The sequence below is a fragment of the Eulemur rufifrons genome, chromosome 27 (assembly GCF_041146395.1).
Source record: "Eulemur rufifrons isolate Redbay chromosome 27, OSU_ERuf_1, whole genome shotgun sequence".
Taxonomy (NCBI): Eukaryota; Metazoa; Chordata; class Mammalia; order Primates; family Lemuridae; genus Eulemur; species Eulemur rufifrons.
In genome coordinates, this window is record NC_091009.1 from 17359823 (window position 1) to 17375005 (window position 15183).

Below are 15183 nucleotides of genomic sequence, written 5' to 3' on the forward strand. Positions count from 1 at the left end.
ATAAGAAAGCAAAAGAGAGACAGGACAGAATTTTGTCACATAAGGGGTATAGAAGTCAGAACAACCAGATTTACTGAAAACCTCAAAACCTTGGGCATTTTAGAATAATATTCAGCAACCTCACTCTAGGATTGAAACAGATTTGGGAGGATTCATCAGGGTTAGGTCAGGATTTCTTAAACTCACCTTCACAAAACAGGAGAGGAATTTCTTTAGGGCCCTTTCAATTGGCTGTAATGACCCTGTCATGTATAGCGGCAGTCTCTGTAAGAAAGCTCAGGCCTGAACCGTTAGGCCTGTTTGGGTCTATGTAATGTGTTATTGTTGAAGTTATTTCTGGATACCAGAAGAGCTGCTCGTTTTTACTAAAAATGTAGACATGTATGCCACCCTGGAAACTGGCTCCCAACGATTTCCTCATGTACGCGGCAAGAACTCCATCCGGGAATTCCCTGACAGTTCTTACTATGTAAGGAAAGTAAATCGTTGTCACAGGAAGAGACATGAAATAAGAAATGAGTTGAGATGCAAAGATAACCATTTAAAAGATAATAATTTTCCTAACAAATGTTACTATTAAGGTAACAAGTAATCCTAGCACTTGGGAGGCTAAGGCGGGAGGACTGATTGAGGGCAGGAGTTTGAGACCAGCCTGAGCAAGAGCAAGACCCTGTCTCTGCAAAAACAGAAAAATTAGCCAGGCGTCACCTATAGTCCCAGCTACTCAGGGGTAGGGGTGGCGGGGGGCCGGGGGCGGGGGGGGGCTGAGACAGGAGGATCTCTTGAGCCCAGGAGTTTAAGGTTCCAGTGAGCTATGATGACACCGCACTCTACCCCAGGTGACAGAGGGAGACCCAGTCTCAAAAAAAAAAAAAAAAAAAAAAGATAACAAGTAATAAACTTGTTTAGTGGAGCCCTCAACAGGAACAAGATTTTCATTAGCTTAAGCTGGCCTGTCCTTCTGGAACAAGCCCTTCCATAACAAAAATGAGGCATAGTAATACTGTTTATTTTGTGTTTTTTATTTTTCTATCCTAACTTCTTATTTTCTAAGATATAAACCAAGACTATTCATCTTTGAAATAATTATCTGTGGAAGTGATATGCATGTTAGTGTACATGCTGAAATGTTACTGTAATTCTAGGAGAGCATTCTCTTCATTATCTGTTTTTTCACCATAATCTTAGCTACATTGCAACCTATTGTTTAGCTAAATATGCTCATGTTCCACATTAATTGAATGTGTTTTAAGAAACATACATTAGTTATAATAAAGTGACCAAGGTATTGCATGCAGTTTTTAATTGATACTACTTTGTGCACTTTAAGACATTAGCATATCAAAAATTATTTATTCATTTCAAATTTGCAGAACAATTACCTGAGCACGAAGCTATCAAGGAACTCTTGTTTCATCTCTCTTTTGCAATTTGAACTTGATATTTCATAGACAAGTTTTTTATTACCTGTATTGCCACATCTAAAGCTATATGGTTTTTAAACAAAGACTATAACCTATTTTTTAATAATTTTATTTTAAAGGTTTCAAATTTATATTCAAAGCTATCACTATAGCCATCAACTTAACATTTTCAAGTGCATTCTAAAATCAGTTTCCAAAATCTCTATTCTTTTGTCATCAATATCTGAATTTTCATTTTTTTTTATTTTCCCCAAAATTCGTATGTTGAAATCAGTATCTGAATTTTCAAAAACCTTACTATCATATGAGAATCTATGAATCATCTCCGTGTGCTTTAAGGCACTGCTCTAGGCCAGTGTCTTTCAAAAAGTCTCTTAGAAAGTCATGAATTACCAATCAGAAACTAACTAAATCTTTTGAACCTATTATAATTAAGTCTATAATAAAGATATAAGAAGTCAACCAACTGGCCACATATTGGTCTCTCTTATGCTTGTCAAGTAGAAAGGTAACAACCAAGGTATAGTATCTGGAATTATATCTAGTATATCTTTTTTTTTCCTTTTTATTTCTTTTTTTTTTTTTTTTTTTTGAGACAGAGTCTCACTCTGTTGCCCAGGCTAGAGTGCCATGGCGTCAGCCTAGCTCACAGCAACTTCAAACTCCTGGGCTCAAGCGATCCTCCTGCCTCGACCTCCCAAGTAGCTTGGACTACAGGCATGTGCCACGATGCCCAACTAATTTTTTCTATATATATTTTTAGTTGTCCGTGTAATTTTTCTATTTTTAGTAGAGACGGGGTCTCACTCTTGCTCAGGCTGGTCTCGAACTCCTGAGCTCAAATGGTCCACCCACCTCAGCCTCTCAGGGTGCTAGGATTACAGGCGTGAGCCACCGCACCCAGCCTAGTATATCTTTTTTTTAATGTTTCAGCATTTTCCAGCTAAAAGGTTGCTATAATCCAGTGAACCTTTCTATTACTATTAAATAGATATTTCTTAGCTTCCTGCCAGGTTTAACTACTTGGCTGTGGGTTATCATTCCATGTACAATGCAGCATCTCTGAGATTAATGAACAACTTGTTTGACAGTGGCAGAGCTGAGCTTGGGTTGCAGAAGTGTTTAGTGTCCAGGCAAATATATGCTTCAGTTGAACTTAAAGACTTTAAAATGTTTTTTTTTTTTTTTAAATTTAAACATGAAAGCTTTTACCAAACTTCAAGACCCTGAAAATTCCTCTTTATAAATAAATGTTTATCATAGAACAGGTATGTAACCCACCAGCTACAATTTAGTAATGAAAATAATTGAGTTTAAGTATTTATGAGTGAATTTCAAATCCTATTCCTAAGGTCATTTGGGTCAAATGTTTTCGTAGTAGTTATTAACACTGTTTTTGATCAATTCTAAGATGTACATTTTTTCACATTTTAACATATCCAAAACTGGATCTCTTTTACAAGCAATGGCATGTCATAGTTGAATTGGCAGCAATTTGTTCTTAGTGATACATAAACTAATGTGTCTTACAATCAATGATATCTTAGTTGCAATGAAATAACAGCAATTACACCTTACATTTGTATAGGGCTTTATACACAAGCATCTTAATTGAACCTCAGAATAATTGTAGAAGTAGAAATAATTCACATTTTCTTTATTTTACAAATGAGGGAATTGAAGCTCAGAACTGCTGGGGAAATTATCCAAGGGCATACAAACAGAAGCAGTAAATGCCCACTTTTTTATATAGGCTTTATTATATATTAAGATAAAGCACTTCAGCATACATGATCTTATTTATTCAGAATCGGGGTGATTATCCAAGCCTTTTGATGCCAAGTCCAAAAGTTTTCCCTGAACTACATTTATCAGAATAAGCAAAAGCAACCACACTCAGTGGTGCGTTATCGGGCCTCTTGGTGGCCCAATGATGCCTCTTTTATATATATGTATATATACACATTGGCCTTTCTTTTTATAATGTAACCTTGATACAGTCTTTTGTAATCATGTGATTTGAAAAATTGTGATCATTATTAGAGCTTTACCCTGAGAATCTTTAATTATTTCAGTAATTTATTCACAATTCCTTCACCAGAGAGATTTTGGGTCAAAGTGTAGTGATTATCAGACACAAGAAAAAAAATATGCTTCCTTGTTATATTTATCAGTAAATGTTTATTATGCACGAAGTATGATCAGTTTTTCAAATATGCATTAATTGGCATTGCACTAAAGGATTGAATAGGTAAAGCTATTTAACCTCGTATTTATTCACTTATCCCCGAAATAGTCTTGTCATGCTCCTCCCTAAAAATAGGCATGATCTTTGTGTGGATCACAGTAGTTATTAAGAGTTCATAGCTTATTTCTTACTTAGTACAGGTTGAGTATCCCTTATCCAAAAGGCTTGGGACCAGAAGTGTTTCTAATTTCTGATTTTTTCAGATTTTGGAATATTTGCGTTATATATTGAACATCCCTAATCCAAAAATCCAAAATGCTCCAATGAGCATTTCTTTTGCGTGTCATGTTGGCACTCAGAAAGTTTTGGATTTTGCAGCATTTCAGATTTCAGATTAGGGATACTCAACCTGTATTTTTACTTCTATGCATGAATTCTTCAAAATTTTCTTTCCTGTGTTTTATCACTTTTTCTTGGCCCAATTACAGAATACACATCATTACTTTATATTTTTTGTTCTCTTCTTTGGGGATGCATGTACTGGCACTGAGGTTAAAATGCAGATGGGAAACAGGAGGAGCTGCTCACCCAGCACGCTTTTGTCTCTCGGTGGAACTCTAGACACGTAGGGTGAGTCTCTTGTATAAGTGGGGGGAAAAGACCCTTTGGAACCTAAAACAACTGGATGCAGTGGCTGAACATAGGGGACCATGAGAGCATTAAGGACTAGAGAGGTGACTTACAATGGGCCGCCCTAGGCAGCAGCAACAAATTCATCATCCACTGCAGCCAGGATTTATTTTTCCCCTCCCTTGTACAGCAACCCTGGTTTCCATTTTAATATTTAGAAGGTAAGTTCAGTTGATGGACACTTTGTGTAATAAAAAGCTCTTTTAAAGTACGTGCACACGCACACACGCAGGATGAAAAGTGGCACCGCTAGTGCCCATGGCTTTCATGGAGTACATTTGTGGAGCCCAAAGCTTAGTCCTGGATATGTTTATAGCACTTTAGCTCCGTTTGTGAGTCTGGAACCCTTCCAAAAAAAGAAGAGAAAGACATATATTATTGTTTATAATCTGCTTTATTCCGCCAAACCTTGACTGAACAGACTTGTGGATTGCTGTTTAAATCCCTCAGTGCCTTTAACTACTGATACAGAAAGTGGTTAATGCGCATTCTAAACGAAGCTTGGCATACACTCCAGGAAATCACTTTAATTGAGAAGCATTAAATGTTAAAATGATTTTTTTTAAAAAAGCCAGCACACCCAGGGAGTATAAAAGTCCTGGCCCAGCAGTAATATTAGTTTCTTCGTTATCGTATTCCTCCAGCTTGGGTGAGCTTTAAGCCCTGTAGTTGACAGGTGTCGCAAAAGTGACTTTCAGTTCCCGAGGTCACTAGATGCAGGCGTCCACCTGTCAGCTGGCCAGTGAGTAGGCAGCCTTCAAGGACTTCACTCTAGAGCAGGGGAGGGAGCTGTCAACTTTATGGATGTTTGTTTTTCTGAAATAATAAACTAGTCCCAGGTGACTAAAATATGAGATTTAACCCCAAAGTCCTTGCCTGGGCTTTCCATTGCTGTGCAAAAGCCATCTGTTGAAACCTATTTACCATTTTAATGGCCTCTTTTTTTTAAAACTGCTTATTTCCAACTTTAGGCTTGTGCCAAGACCACTTTTTGGGGTCTATATTTTATTTTTCAGAAAGCAATTCCCAGCCGTTCCCAAATCCCCAAACCCCTCCCAACCAACAGGAGATCCCGCTCCAGGGTTGGCAAACAAGTAAGAGAAAGAAAGATAAATCGTTTTTATAATAAAAGCCGTTCCTACAGCTCTAGAGTCGGTTCAGTCTCTATCAGCCTTGTAAGCTCTGGACAGGTCAGCGGTCTGCTGAACAAAGTAGGAGTAAGTCACACGGAAACCTTTTGCTCCTAAGATCCCCTTCCGTGGTGCCATGCGTGATCATATCAATGTTTTGAGAAGGGAAAGTGTGTGTCCTGTCAGGGACAGCCTGCGCCTTGTTCAGTTTAACTACAAAATAGCATACCCATCTGTGCATAATACCTAAATTCAATTTTTATGTTTGCAGAGGTGGCCAAAGGAAAAAGCACCAAAAGGAAAGGATTCTAAAGGAAAATCCTGAAATCATACTGGCCAAAATGAGAGAAGAAAATGAATGAAAAGATTCTAAAGAGACAAATGGTACATGCGAAAGCCCTTGCCTGCCTTTTCCTGAAAGGATGTGATATACCCTTCCTAGGGCAGGGCTGATCATTTAAAAGCCCTTTATTTAATAGTTTGGATGGTTTATTTTTATTACTCCTTTTAGAAGGATGATAATAAAATTTCCCTCTTCCTAATGATTTGGCCCCATTTTATAAACATTGATTTTTTTTTTCTTCTTCCTAACCTAACTCATGGTATTTGTCCACAGCAGTGGCTGAACTATTTACTTCCCTGCGACAGCCAGGATCCAAATCATCCTCCAAAGTGAGCGTGATCGGTACTCCCCGAACAGCCGGCAGAGGGACTTAGGAAGAAAGACACCAGGAATTCTGAGGGGTAAAACCGAAACAGCATTGTTCTAGGAAGTGTGGCAAAGGATTGAAACAATTGTCCCTTTAGACTGCAAAGGACGGTTTTTAAACTATGTCTCAAATGTCAAATCTGAGAAAATATGTACAATTACATTAAGGATCACCCCTCAAAATGTTACTTCTAGTTTAGCAATAGGTTAAAATCTACAATACCCTGACCTGCCTTTGATTTCTTTTTATTCTTTTGTGATTTTAGCTGAGTATGATCCTGGGCCCAAGGAGAAGGAAGGATAGGAAAGCAATGGAAACACTGACTGCTGGGCCTCCACTTGTTCTCCTTAGTGGGTCTTACTTCTTTCTAGCTAGTAATTTCTTTCCTTTATTCTTCTTTAGGCAGCTGTCCTTTTAGAAAGTCCCTGTCAGAAAGAAAATCAGATTGCTCAGGAGCTGGTCTCCAGGGACCAAGCCACCAAAAAAAAAAAAAAAAAAAAGGACCATCTCCTCTCTCCTTTGTGAGCTGAGCACATTTTGTAATTGCAAACAGTTACCAGGTTAGCATTGTGGTGGGAGCTGTGTACGCTAGAGCATAAAGTGGAAATGGTCCAATGAATTGTCAGTCTTTGACAGCGTATTGAAAACAAAGACTCAATATAGACAGACTGATGATGAGGGGTTTGAGGATGGAAGACGAATCGGGCTACCCAAAGGCCTGGTGTTTACTGTGTACATGGGCCAGCATTCTGGGGCCCTGTTATTAGTGCCTCCAGAATACTTAGATGAGTAAGCAAATTTAGAAGCAACAGAGCCTGTCGTAACCACCCAAGGGATGGGGCAAGTGAAAAGGAAAAAGAGTCCTTCTGTACCAGTACCCTTACTCCCATTTGAGACTCATCTCCCTCCACCCTTCCCAGTAAGGTCTTTTGCCTTTCTCAGCCTAAGAAAGCATTTACCACGGGAGGTGACTTTGGCAAAGGACCATAAATGTCTCTCCTTGACAGCAGAGCTTTGGGTCTCCATTACTTTAATCCCTCCAGTAATATCACTGGTCTCCTGCCTGGTGGGCAATATCTTTCCCATTTAACCCAGCAGACTTTGGGGCACAAAGTGCGTCTAGGACTTAGGTTAAGTCACAACTTGGTGGCAGCTTTGATTGGGGAACGCAGAGGCCCAGAGCTCAGCCTCCTGCCTTGTGCCTAAGCAAGTCGTCATCGTACGTAGTGCTTTTTTTTAAGTTGTCTCTGTCCAGGAAAGGAGGAAAAAAGGGGTAAAGGGGACTGCCACACACAAAATTAGATTGCAGAGAAGTTGGCGCTGCCACTGTCTGAGGAGTCTCAGACTGTTTCTAGTAGCTAAATGTGTGATGAATGATGTTTCCTGCCCATTCTCCCCAAACAGACGCCATCAGCACTGTCCAATAGAACCTTCTGCAGGGATAGAAATGTTTTATATCAGTGCTGTCCAAATACAGTGGCTACTAGCCACATGTAGCTACTGAGTCCTTGAAGTGTGGCTGATGTGAGGAACTAAACTTCCAATTTTATTTAACATTAATTTAAATTGAAAGAGCCACATGTGCCTAGTAGCTGCTATATGGGACAGGACAGCTCTGGATCCTCTCTTCAAACACACAAAACTCGTCACCCATGGAAAAAGCACTCTAGTTTTTCCACAGTGAAACTCCAGCTCCGAAGAAGCTGTGACTTTAATTTTTTAAAATTTTAATTAAAAAGTCTCTGTTGCTCTTTCCATTCCAGTTAAACTTCAAGACCTGCACCCCAATAATAAAGCCTCCTACAGAGAAAAAACCTGGATGGAGATTTTCCAAGAAAACACTTGTCCAGGAGCCCTGAGACTCTGACAAGGTGCTTTTATCCCTCTGTCCACCTGTCACCAAATATAGGCATTTGCTCATACTTTCTCTAGGGAGAAAATGTGTAAGTGTGAAAGACTTTAAAAATGCCACTGAACAAACAGTAACTAAGAATTATGTGGTCAACAGATTTTTTTTCTGCCCATTCTGTAAGTCTGGGAGCAGAGGATTGTGCCCCAGGAAAAGGCTTTTGGAACAACCAGGGAACCTACTATAATCAATCCTTTATTGAGTAATTCTGGTATTTCGTGGCTGTAAGTAGTTCTGGCATTCAGAGTTGTATTTTTGGTTTCCTTCTGGTGATGAAAGGATCCCATATCAGCTGAGCTTTTTATTCTGTTTATGTCAAGAGAAAAAACTCCAGAGAACCAAATGAAAAGGAAGACACATCAGCTTCTAAAGAATTAACGTATTTATTTTACATAGCGTTACCGTACACATCTCATGCCAACACACAGGAGGCGTAAACAAACAAACGCACCGGCTTCTGTTTTCCAAAGTCACATGGCAATAAATAAGGATGGGTGGGTCCTTTTTTTTTTTTTTCCTTTTTCTTTTTTTCCAGGAAACGAGACTTCATTTCTTTTTAACTGTACAAAATTTACACTGCGAAGGATGAGGGCAGCAATCCAGAGCTTAGGGGATCTGGGGCTTTGAGGTCTGAATGCAAGCTCAGAGCAACTTCTAGAATCCTGCAGCCCTGAACCTGCTTGTGTGGCTGAACACAGTCCTCAAGTGGGAAAGTACGATGTGGTTCTTGTCTCTAGGTGGGCAGCAGATGCGAGTGGGCGTGTCCTTCCTCTGTGCACCTGTGCTCTGCCTCCCTAAGCAAAGGCATGCCCGCCGCACCTCCCAGACCTGCAGCTGTCTCCTCACCAGAGCTAGCAGCATGAAACTGTGCTTTCAATGTGGTCCTAGCAAGCAGAGTGTGGATGGGATGACTTTGCTGAGCTCTCTCTTTTTGGCTCCAGTCACTGTTTCAGAGCAGTTGGAGCAACTCCTGCAAAAAGGGGCCAATGGACCAATCCAAGAAAGAGAGAGCCCGTGATGTGCTTTTTACTCAGCCTTCAGCATGCCCAGAGCCCTTCAGCAGCAGGCCATAAAACAAAACTCATTTCCGCTTAATTGAATTTGTCTTCATCTCACGGTTTCCAATTTTTAAAGTGCAATGTTGAAAAAAAATGAGCCTCCTCAGGACTTCCAGACCCTGCTGGCTGGGGAGGTATGGTCGTTATTTTCATGGTTATAACCGAGCTGTCAGTCATGGCGTAGGGGAGGAGCCGTGTGGGAGAGTGGAGTGTCAGGTACCAGGGCTTTTGCTAATCAGAAGCCTTGAATGCCCCCCACGAGGAGGCCAATTCAAAATAACCAGCTTGAGCTTCAGAGATGGGGATGTCTTTTGTTCTACAGGTTTCTCACACTTCCTTAAGTGCACATCATTAAGTGAACTTGATGATGAAGATCTAACGGCCCCCAGTTATCTTACTAGCTTTCATGTTTTACACGGAGGGGCGGGAGATACTTTTAAGGATACTGCCAAATGCTTTTCTTACGTCATAATTTTTTCTCTTTCCTTGGTGTTTCACTATATTAATTTGCAGGAACGTTATCAATATGGTAGTTGATTTTCATTTTACATTAGATCCATAACTATCAGGTGAGGCAAGAAAGAGAAAGACTGAAAGCAATTTGCCTGAGGTTGCATAGCAAATCCTTGAAGGGCCGAGAACCATGCTTCCCAACGTGATCTACCCTCTGGGCCAGCTTAGCCCTTAGATTTGGTATTGCCTCCACGGTTTTATTACTTTTCAGCAAATATAGATTCCTCTGTATCCCCTCAGTTCCCATGGTTGTTTATACCAATTGCCATGGGAACTGGAGGTTTTTAATTAATTTGCTTCTGGATTCTGAAGCTTCCTACTCTACAGTCTATCGCGAGGCACGGCAGATAACAGTTGCTAGTTAATTGCTCTCTTAGAACCAAAGACAGGTCCAAATATTGTAAATGTATCTAGAAGGTCTCATTTCACTTTTAAAATTCATCCATGTCATTTTAGCAAGGGGGAAAACAGCTTCCATGTAGCACCTTATCCCCCGGTGGTAGATTTCTGAGCAACAGCGGAGTGCCTCTAAGGGAATCTAAAGATAACGTCCTGCTCTTCTCCATCTTCCAATCACAGAAGAGCTAACGAACATTCTTGGCATGCAGTGGCTCATTCGTAGCCCAGTAATGCTAACCTGCCTCGCAGGGAGATCTACTCAAAATCTGAGACCTATTGTGGCTGTGCTTCTAAATGGCACCAGTGTTTGCTGCTTTCTGGGGAGGTGGCTCTGGGGAACTTAAATAAAGCTCTCCTTGCTTTCTGCCCAGCGCTCTCTCAAGAGCTTTGCCAGTTAGCCAGCCCCACTAAGAACAAATAACTGTTGACCAACGTCAGCTGTTCACTGAGTTCCTCAAGAGACTTGTCGAATGAGGAAGGCCTCCCTTTCTTCCACCATTGAACTGGGAGTGAGTATGATTAACTTACAAAACCAAAAACTGGTCAACTTACATTGATCTTAAACAGTGCTACACAGAGGGAGGATGCTCCCTTTTTTAGAGCCTGCTCTCCCCATACTGTAGTCACCAAAAATATGAAGTGCCTCTGAAATCCCATGAGTCGCTAAGCCAAACAGTCAAGCTGAAGCAGTAGTATGGGTGGGACAGCTTTGCAACTGGCCCATTGCCAGCAGAGCCTTTCTCCTGTGTTTTGGGAGCAGCCCACTAAGAAGGGTGGATTTAAGAAGCTGTCCAAAAAGACGGCTGCATTTGCCTTTCCTTCACGTGGCTTATTATCTTGCATTTGTGTCTCCCGATGTTCACGTTATTGGGGAAATCCCAACGGCACACAATTGGGTGGGCTGAACACCCCACTGTCTGTGAACACGGGACCTCAAGAAAACAGTCTTCATTTGCAGACTCCCCAAGCAAAAATCACAACAGTTGCAGCACACCAAAACACAAGGGTACTCTACCAAATCGATCAGAGAAAAGGTGGCCTAAAGGCTGATCCAGGAATTTATTGACTGTATATTTTAAAGAAGTTTAATTAATCTTAGTTTAATCCTGGCAAGGGGCTTCCAAAAGATGCAGCAGCTAAGGAGGAACTGTTCGTTTCTTCCTTTAGTCTGCCTACAACACGCCGAAATCTTTGCAGTCCTCAAAAGGTGACCACAGAAGGAAGGGTCCTTATGCCTGTGGCCCCATCAGTTCACGTGAAAGAAAGACAATGCCTTCTCAGCCTTTCCTACTCTGCTAATCTCATTTAAGAGACTGGGAGGCTGGAAGAAGCAAACCATGGTTTCCCAAGAGGGTAGGAATAAATTCCAGCTGGCTAAATTCCAGTTTGCACATGGAGAGCTTCCTAGTGGCCAGATGGGTGCGTAGGGTGGGAATTGCCACACCATTCCTGACGGCACTCCCCACAGAACTGCAGCCTGTCGCAGGACTGGCAGCTCCTAATACAGGGATCAGCCTTGCCCTTGCCTCAGGCTTCGTGATGTGGTACCACAAACCTGCAAGCAGCGAGGACCTACACCACCACTGGCCAAGCCCCACCAGCAATCCAGAGAGATGGAGCCCAAGGACCACTTGGAACCCTTCAGATAATTTTAGGGCTGCTCCCTAAATTATTCCTCCCAACCAAAATAGGCCAAAGAAAAAACCTTGCTAGCTCCTAGAAGCAACCAAGAGTGTCCTCCAATTGAGGCAGCTTGCATTTGAGTCAGAGAAAGCTTGCATTTTTAAGGGGGCAGGACCAGGGGCAGACTTGCAAGCTCATCTAAACCAACTCCCTCAAAACAGACTTTCCAAATAGTTCACCCTACAAGGATGGAGGACTCCAGGAGACGCATCTGCTGGCTGATACGGCTAAACAGATTGCATGCTTGGAGTCCAAATGTGTCTACAAATGTTTTCACTGATTGTCATTCTGTTCTCCATGTTTTAGCTTTGATCATTTTGTAACCCACAGCCTGTCTTACGGAAGAAATGATATGAGCAAATTAACAAGGCACGTTGTGCACCAAGGGGACTCATCAGGCGGTCTGTGATGGCGGTCCAGGGCCACTCAGCTCCAGCCTCAGAGTCACCTGCAATGAAAACCACCTCTTGCCATCAGGGATTCGGTGATGTAGATGGGATTTCTTCAAAACCAAAACTGAAGAGCAGTCTCTGGTTTGTAGGAAAGAAGTAATATTTTCATAGCAAAAAAAAAAAAGAGGGGACGTGTTTTTAATATCAAACTGTGGTCATCAAAGTTTTTCACTGACATTTAATAACTGACCTTTTTATTTTGCAAATTAGGGTTCAGTATGGGTGCTCCAAAAATCACTTTTATTGTACTCAAGGCCTGTGACACCTCTACCTTGGGAATGTTGGGTCTGGTGAGAGCAGGGGTTTGGGAGGCGTTGCGTGAGACGCACCGGTTGGAGCAGAGTTCCCAAAGGCCAAGGGGGCCTGTCACAGTCACCTTGTGCCACCAAAGCACTGAGCAGCCAAAGCCTCTAAGCAGGGCAGGAGGGGAGACAGCCAACAAGCCAGCATCCCTAGAGCTCCAGGCTGCGCACCCCTGTGCCGCGTTCTGAGATACGGCTGCTCTCCCACCCCAAGAAAACAACGCCCTAGTGTGGTCTCACAGCCTTCTAGGACTCAGCGGAGGACTTCCATTGAAAATAATGGAAATTCACACTGGCGCACGTTTGATCCTTAAAAGGCAAGTCTCTTTTGATCCTTGAAGATACTCTCTCAAGCCAGGAGGACAGGCAGGGTGGGGAGGAGAGAAGTTTAAAAAGGAGGATGATCCATTTCATCGAGCCAGGAGGCTGGGCTAGTTGGAAAGTCGGGGTAGCCTACACTGCTTCCCGTGGAGATGTCAGAGGTGGGTCCCCCAGCCATGGCTCTCAGCGTCTGGCTCACTCCCTGCCCCGCGTGCGCGATGATGCCCAGATTACTGTCCACCGCGTAATCCAGCCCACTGAGCAAAGGAGCGTGGGGTGGCAAGGACGTTATGGAGGATGGAGACTGGGGGATTCCATAGGGGCTCCCATCCCTCAAGTCCTGATAGGATTGTCCTGTCCCGTCCATGGAGAAGCTCCCATTCATTAACTGTCCGCCTGTAACGTCCCCCACGTTGCCATAAATCCTATTGGTGTGGCCAAGTTCTGAGAGAATTTGATCCTCTGTGGACAAAAGAAGGGAGATTTATTGTCAGCTGCCAGGACTCCAGTGGTCCCCTGCCCTTCACAACCTAGGAACACAGGAGGCAGCTGCCTGGCTGCCCAGCATGGGTCAGACACCAAACATGGCAGCCTGACACCCAGAGGCCAACCCAGGTCAAGGGGAAAAACAAGAAACACCTGTGGAGACTAAATTCCCAGGTCCCAGAAGGCTTGGTGAGCTTGTTGGTCCCATGTGGCTTGGTGTACTAAGACACCCTGGCTACACTGAGGAGTAAGAATGCCCAAGGTTTGGTGGGTCGTGTGTTATCAACGTCACAATGGGAGCTCTGTGCTGATAAGATTTACTCCGAAAGCTTTCAAGCTGAGAAAAGGCTTGGTTTAGTTGGTTGGGAAGCTAGCAGGCCCTCAGGATAACGGCAGCTGAGGACCACGCTCAGACATGTGTACAAAGTCATTTTGGTCTACCTGGAAAAGAGGGTCAACATGGAAGCACTCGGTTTCTCTCTCTATTCAATGTGCTCTTCACTAGGGACAGAGAATTGATTTGATTAAGGCAAATGGACCTTCCTCTTTCTTGAAAAATTTCATTAATGGGGTCTAATGGAATCTTTGCCACTTGAAAGAATTCATCTCTCCAACAGAGGTGAGCAGTTTAGATCTTAAGAAATAGAGGATGATATAATTACCCAGAGAGACCAAGGACATGTCAGCCCAGGGACCCATCGGCACCCAACAGAAATGAGCTGTCAAACAAGACTTCACAATCCTGTATGTTCCAGGCGTGACTTTCAACAGCTCAGGTGAGATTCAGGGGCCTTCTCGAGAGAGGCCCGGATATGAGCCTCAGGCCCATGAACTCTCCCAGGGGGGCCGCGCAAGCCCTGTGTTTGGCGGGGAGGTGACCTCCTGGGCTCGGCAGACCTCCGGGCCGAGCTACAGCCCTCTCAGGGCGTCGTGCTCCTGGCAGACAACTTGTCCCCTGCCCTGTCCCACAGACTGCTTTCACTATTTCCACCTGGGCCTCTGCATCAACTCCATATAGGGCCTCCCCACGGCAGACTTGAACGCCCCATCCCTCTGCGGCCTGCCCCGTAACACCCTTAACAGTGAAAAGGGGGGGCGGGGAGCTCATGCCCTTTAAAGGGACTGGGAAGGTGAAGGCTCAGCTCCACTGTATAGAGACTGTGATTTAGCCTTTTGCCTACACCTGTCATCCCACGTGAGCAGGGCCCTCTGTGGGGACCACAGGCTACCCGTGGGGACAACCGTGCCCTCCACATACACAAATGTGCGGTCGCTTGTATCCACTAACACCCAACAACACTGGGGGGGGGGTGGCGAAGCTATGGTCCTCGTGGGGAGGCTGTGCTCAACAGAAGGGGGTGCCGAGGCTCGAGGGAAGCGAATCCATTCGGCAGAGCCACACTGGTCCCCAGTTCAGCACACTTCGCTTCCTCCCAGCTGAAGACCTTCCACATTTGAGGACTCAGTAACTGAGAACAATTATGGTTATTTGCAAACAACCTGAGGATTGACAACATGCGGTCATTTGCAAGTTTGCTGATGCACAGATTTGAGTATAGCGCATGCTGCGAAGCTCGTGTGCGGGGACAGGATGAGGTGAGTGGTGGGGGGGGGATTTCAGACATGAAGCCAGTTCCCGTCTCACATGCACTCGCGGCGCTGACTTCCCAGGAAAAGGGCCCGTCGAGCACGGCCTCCCCACCACCGGGGTGGGAGGAAGGGGCTACACTAGGGGACCGTGAGAGCTAGGCCAGTGTCCCTATAAAGGGGAGGTTGGCAGGGGAGGGGCTGGGCCATCTGTTCACAGCTACGTGGGCTGGTGAGGGAGCCCTGGTCAGCAGGGAAGAAGGGGAGGCCTCAGGCCACAGGACAGGGCCTGGCGGGGCCCGGGCCCCCAGCTTCCGTATCTCAGCAGCAG

The 15183-nt window shown here is 43.9% G+C and overlaps 1 protein-coding gene across 1 annotated transcript in view; it reads right to left on the bottom strand.

Annotated features, from left to right (window-relative positions):
* Window positions 1–12846: 12846 nt before the first annotated feature.
* LHX4 (LIM homeobox 4) overlaps window positions 12847–15183 on the bottom strand; it is a 40175-nt gene continuing 37838 nt past the window's right edge. The window contains exon 6 of the mRNA XM_069459384.1: window positions 12847–13241. Coding sequence (XP_069315485.1) covers window positions 12847–13241 — 395 coding nt within the window. The remainder of the gene's footprint in view (window positions 13242–15183) is intronic.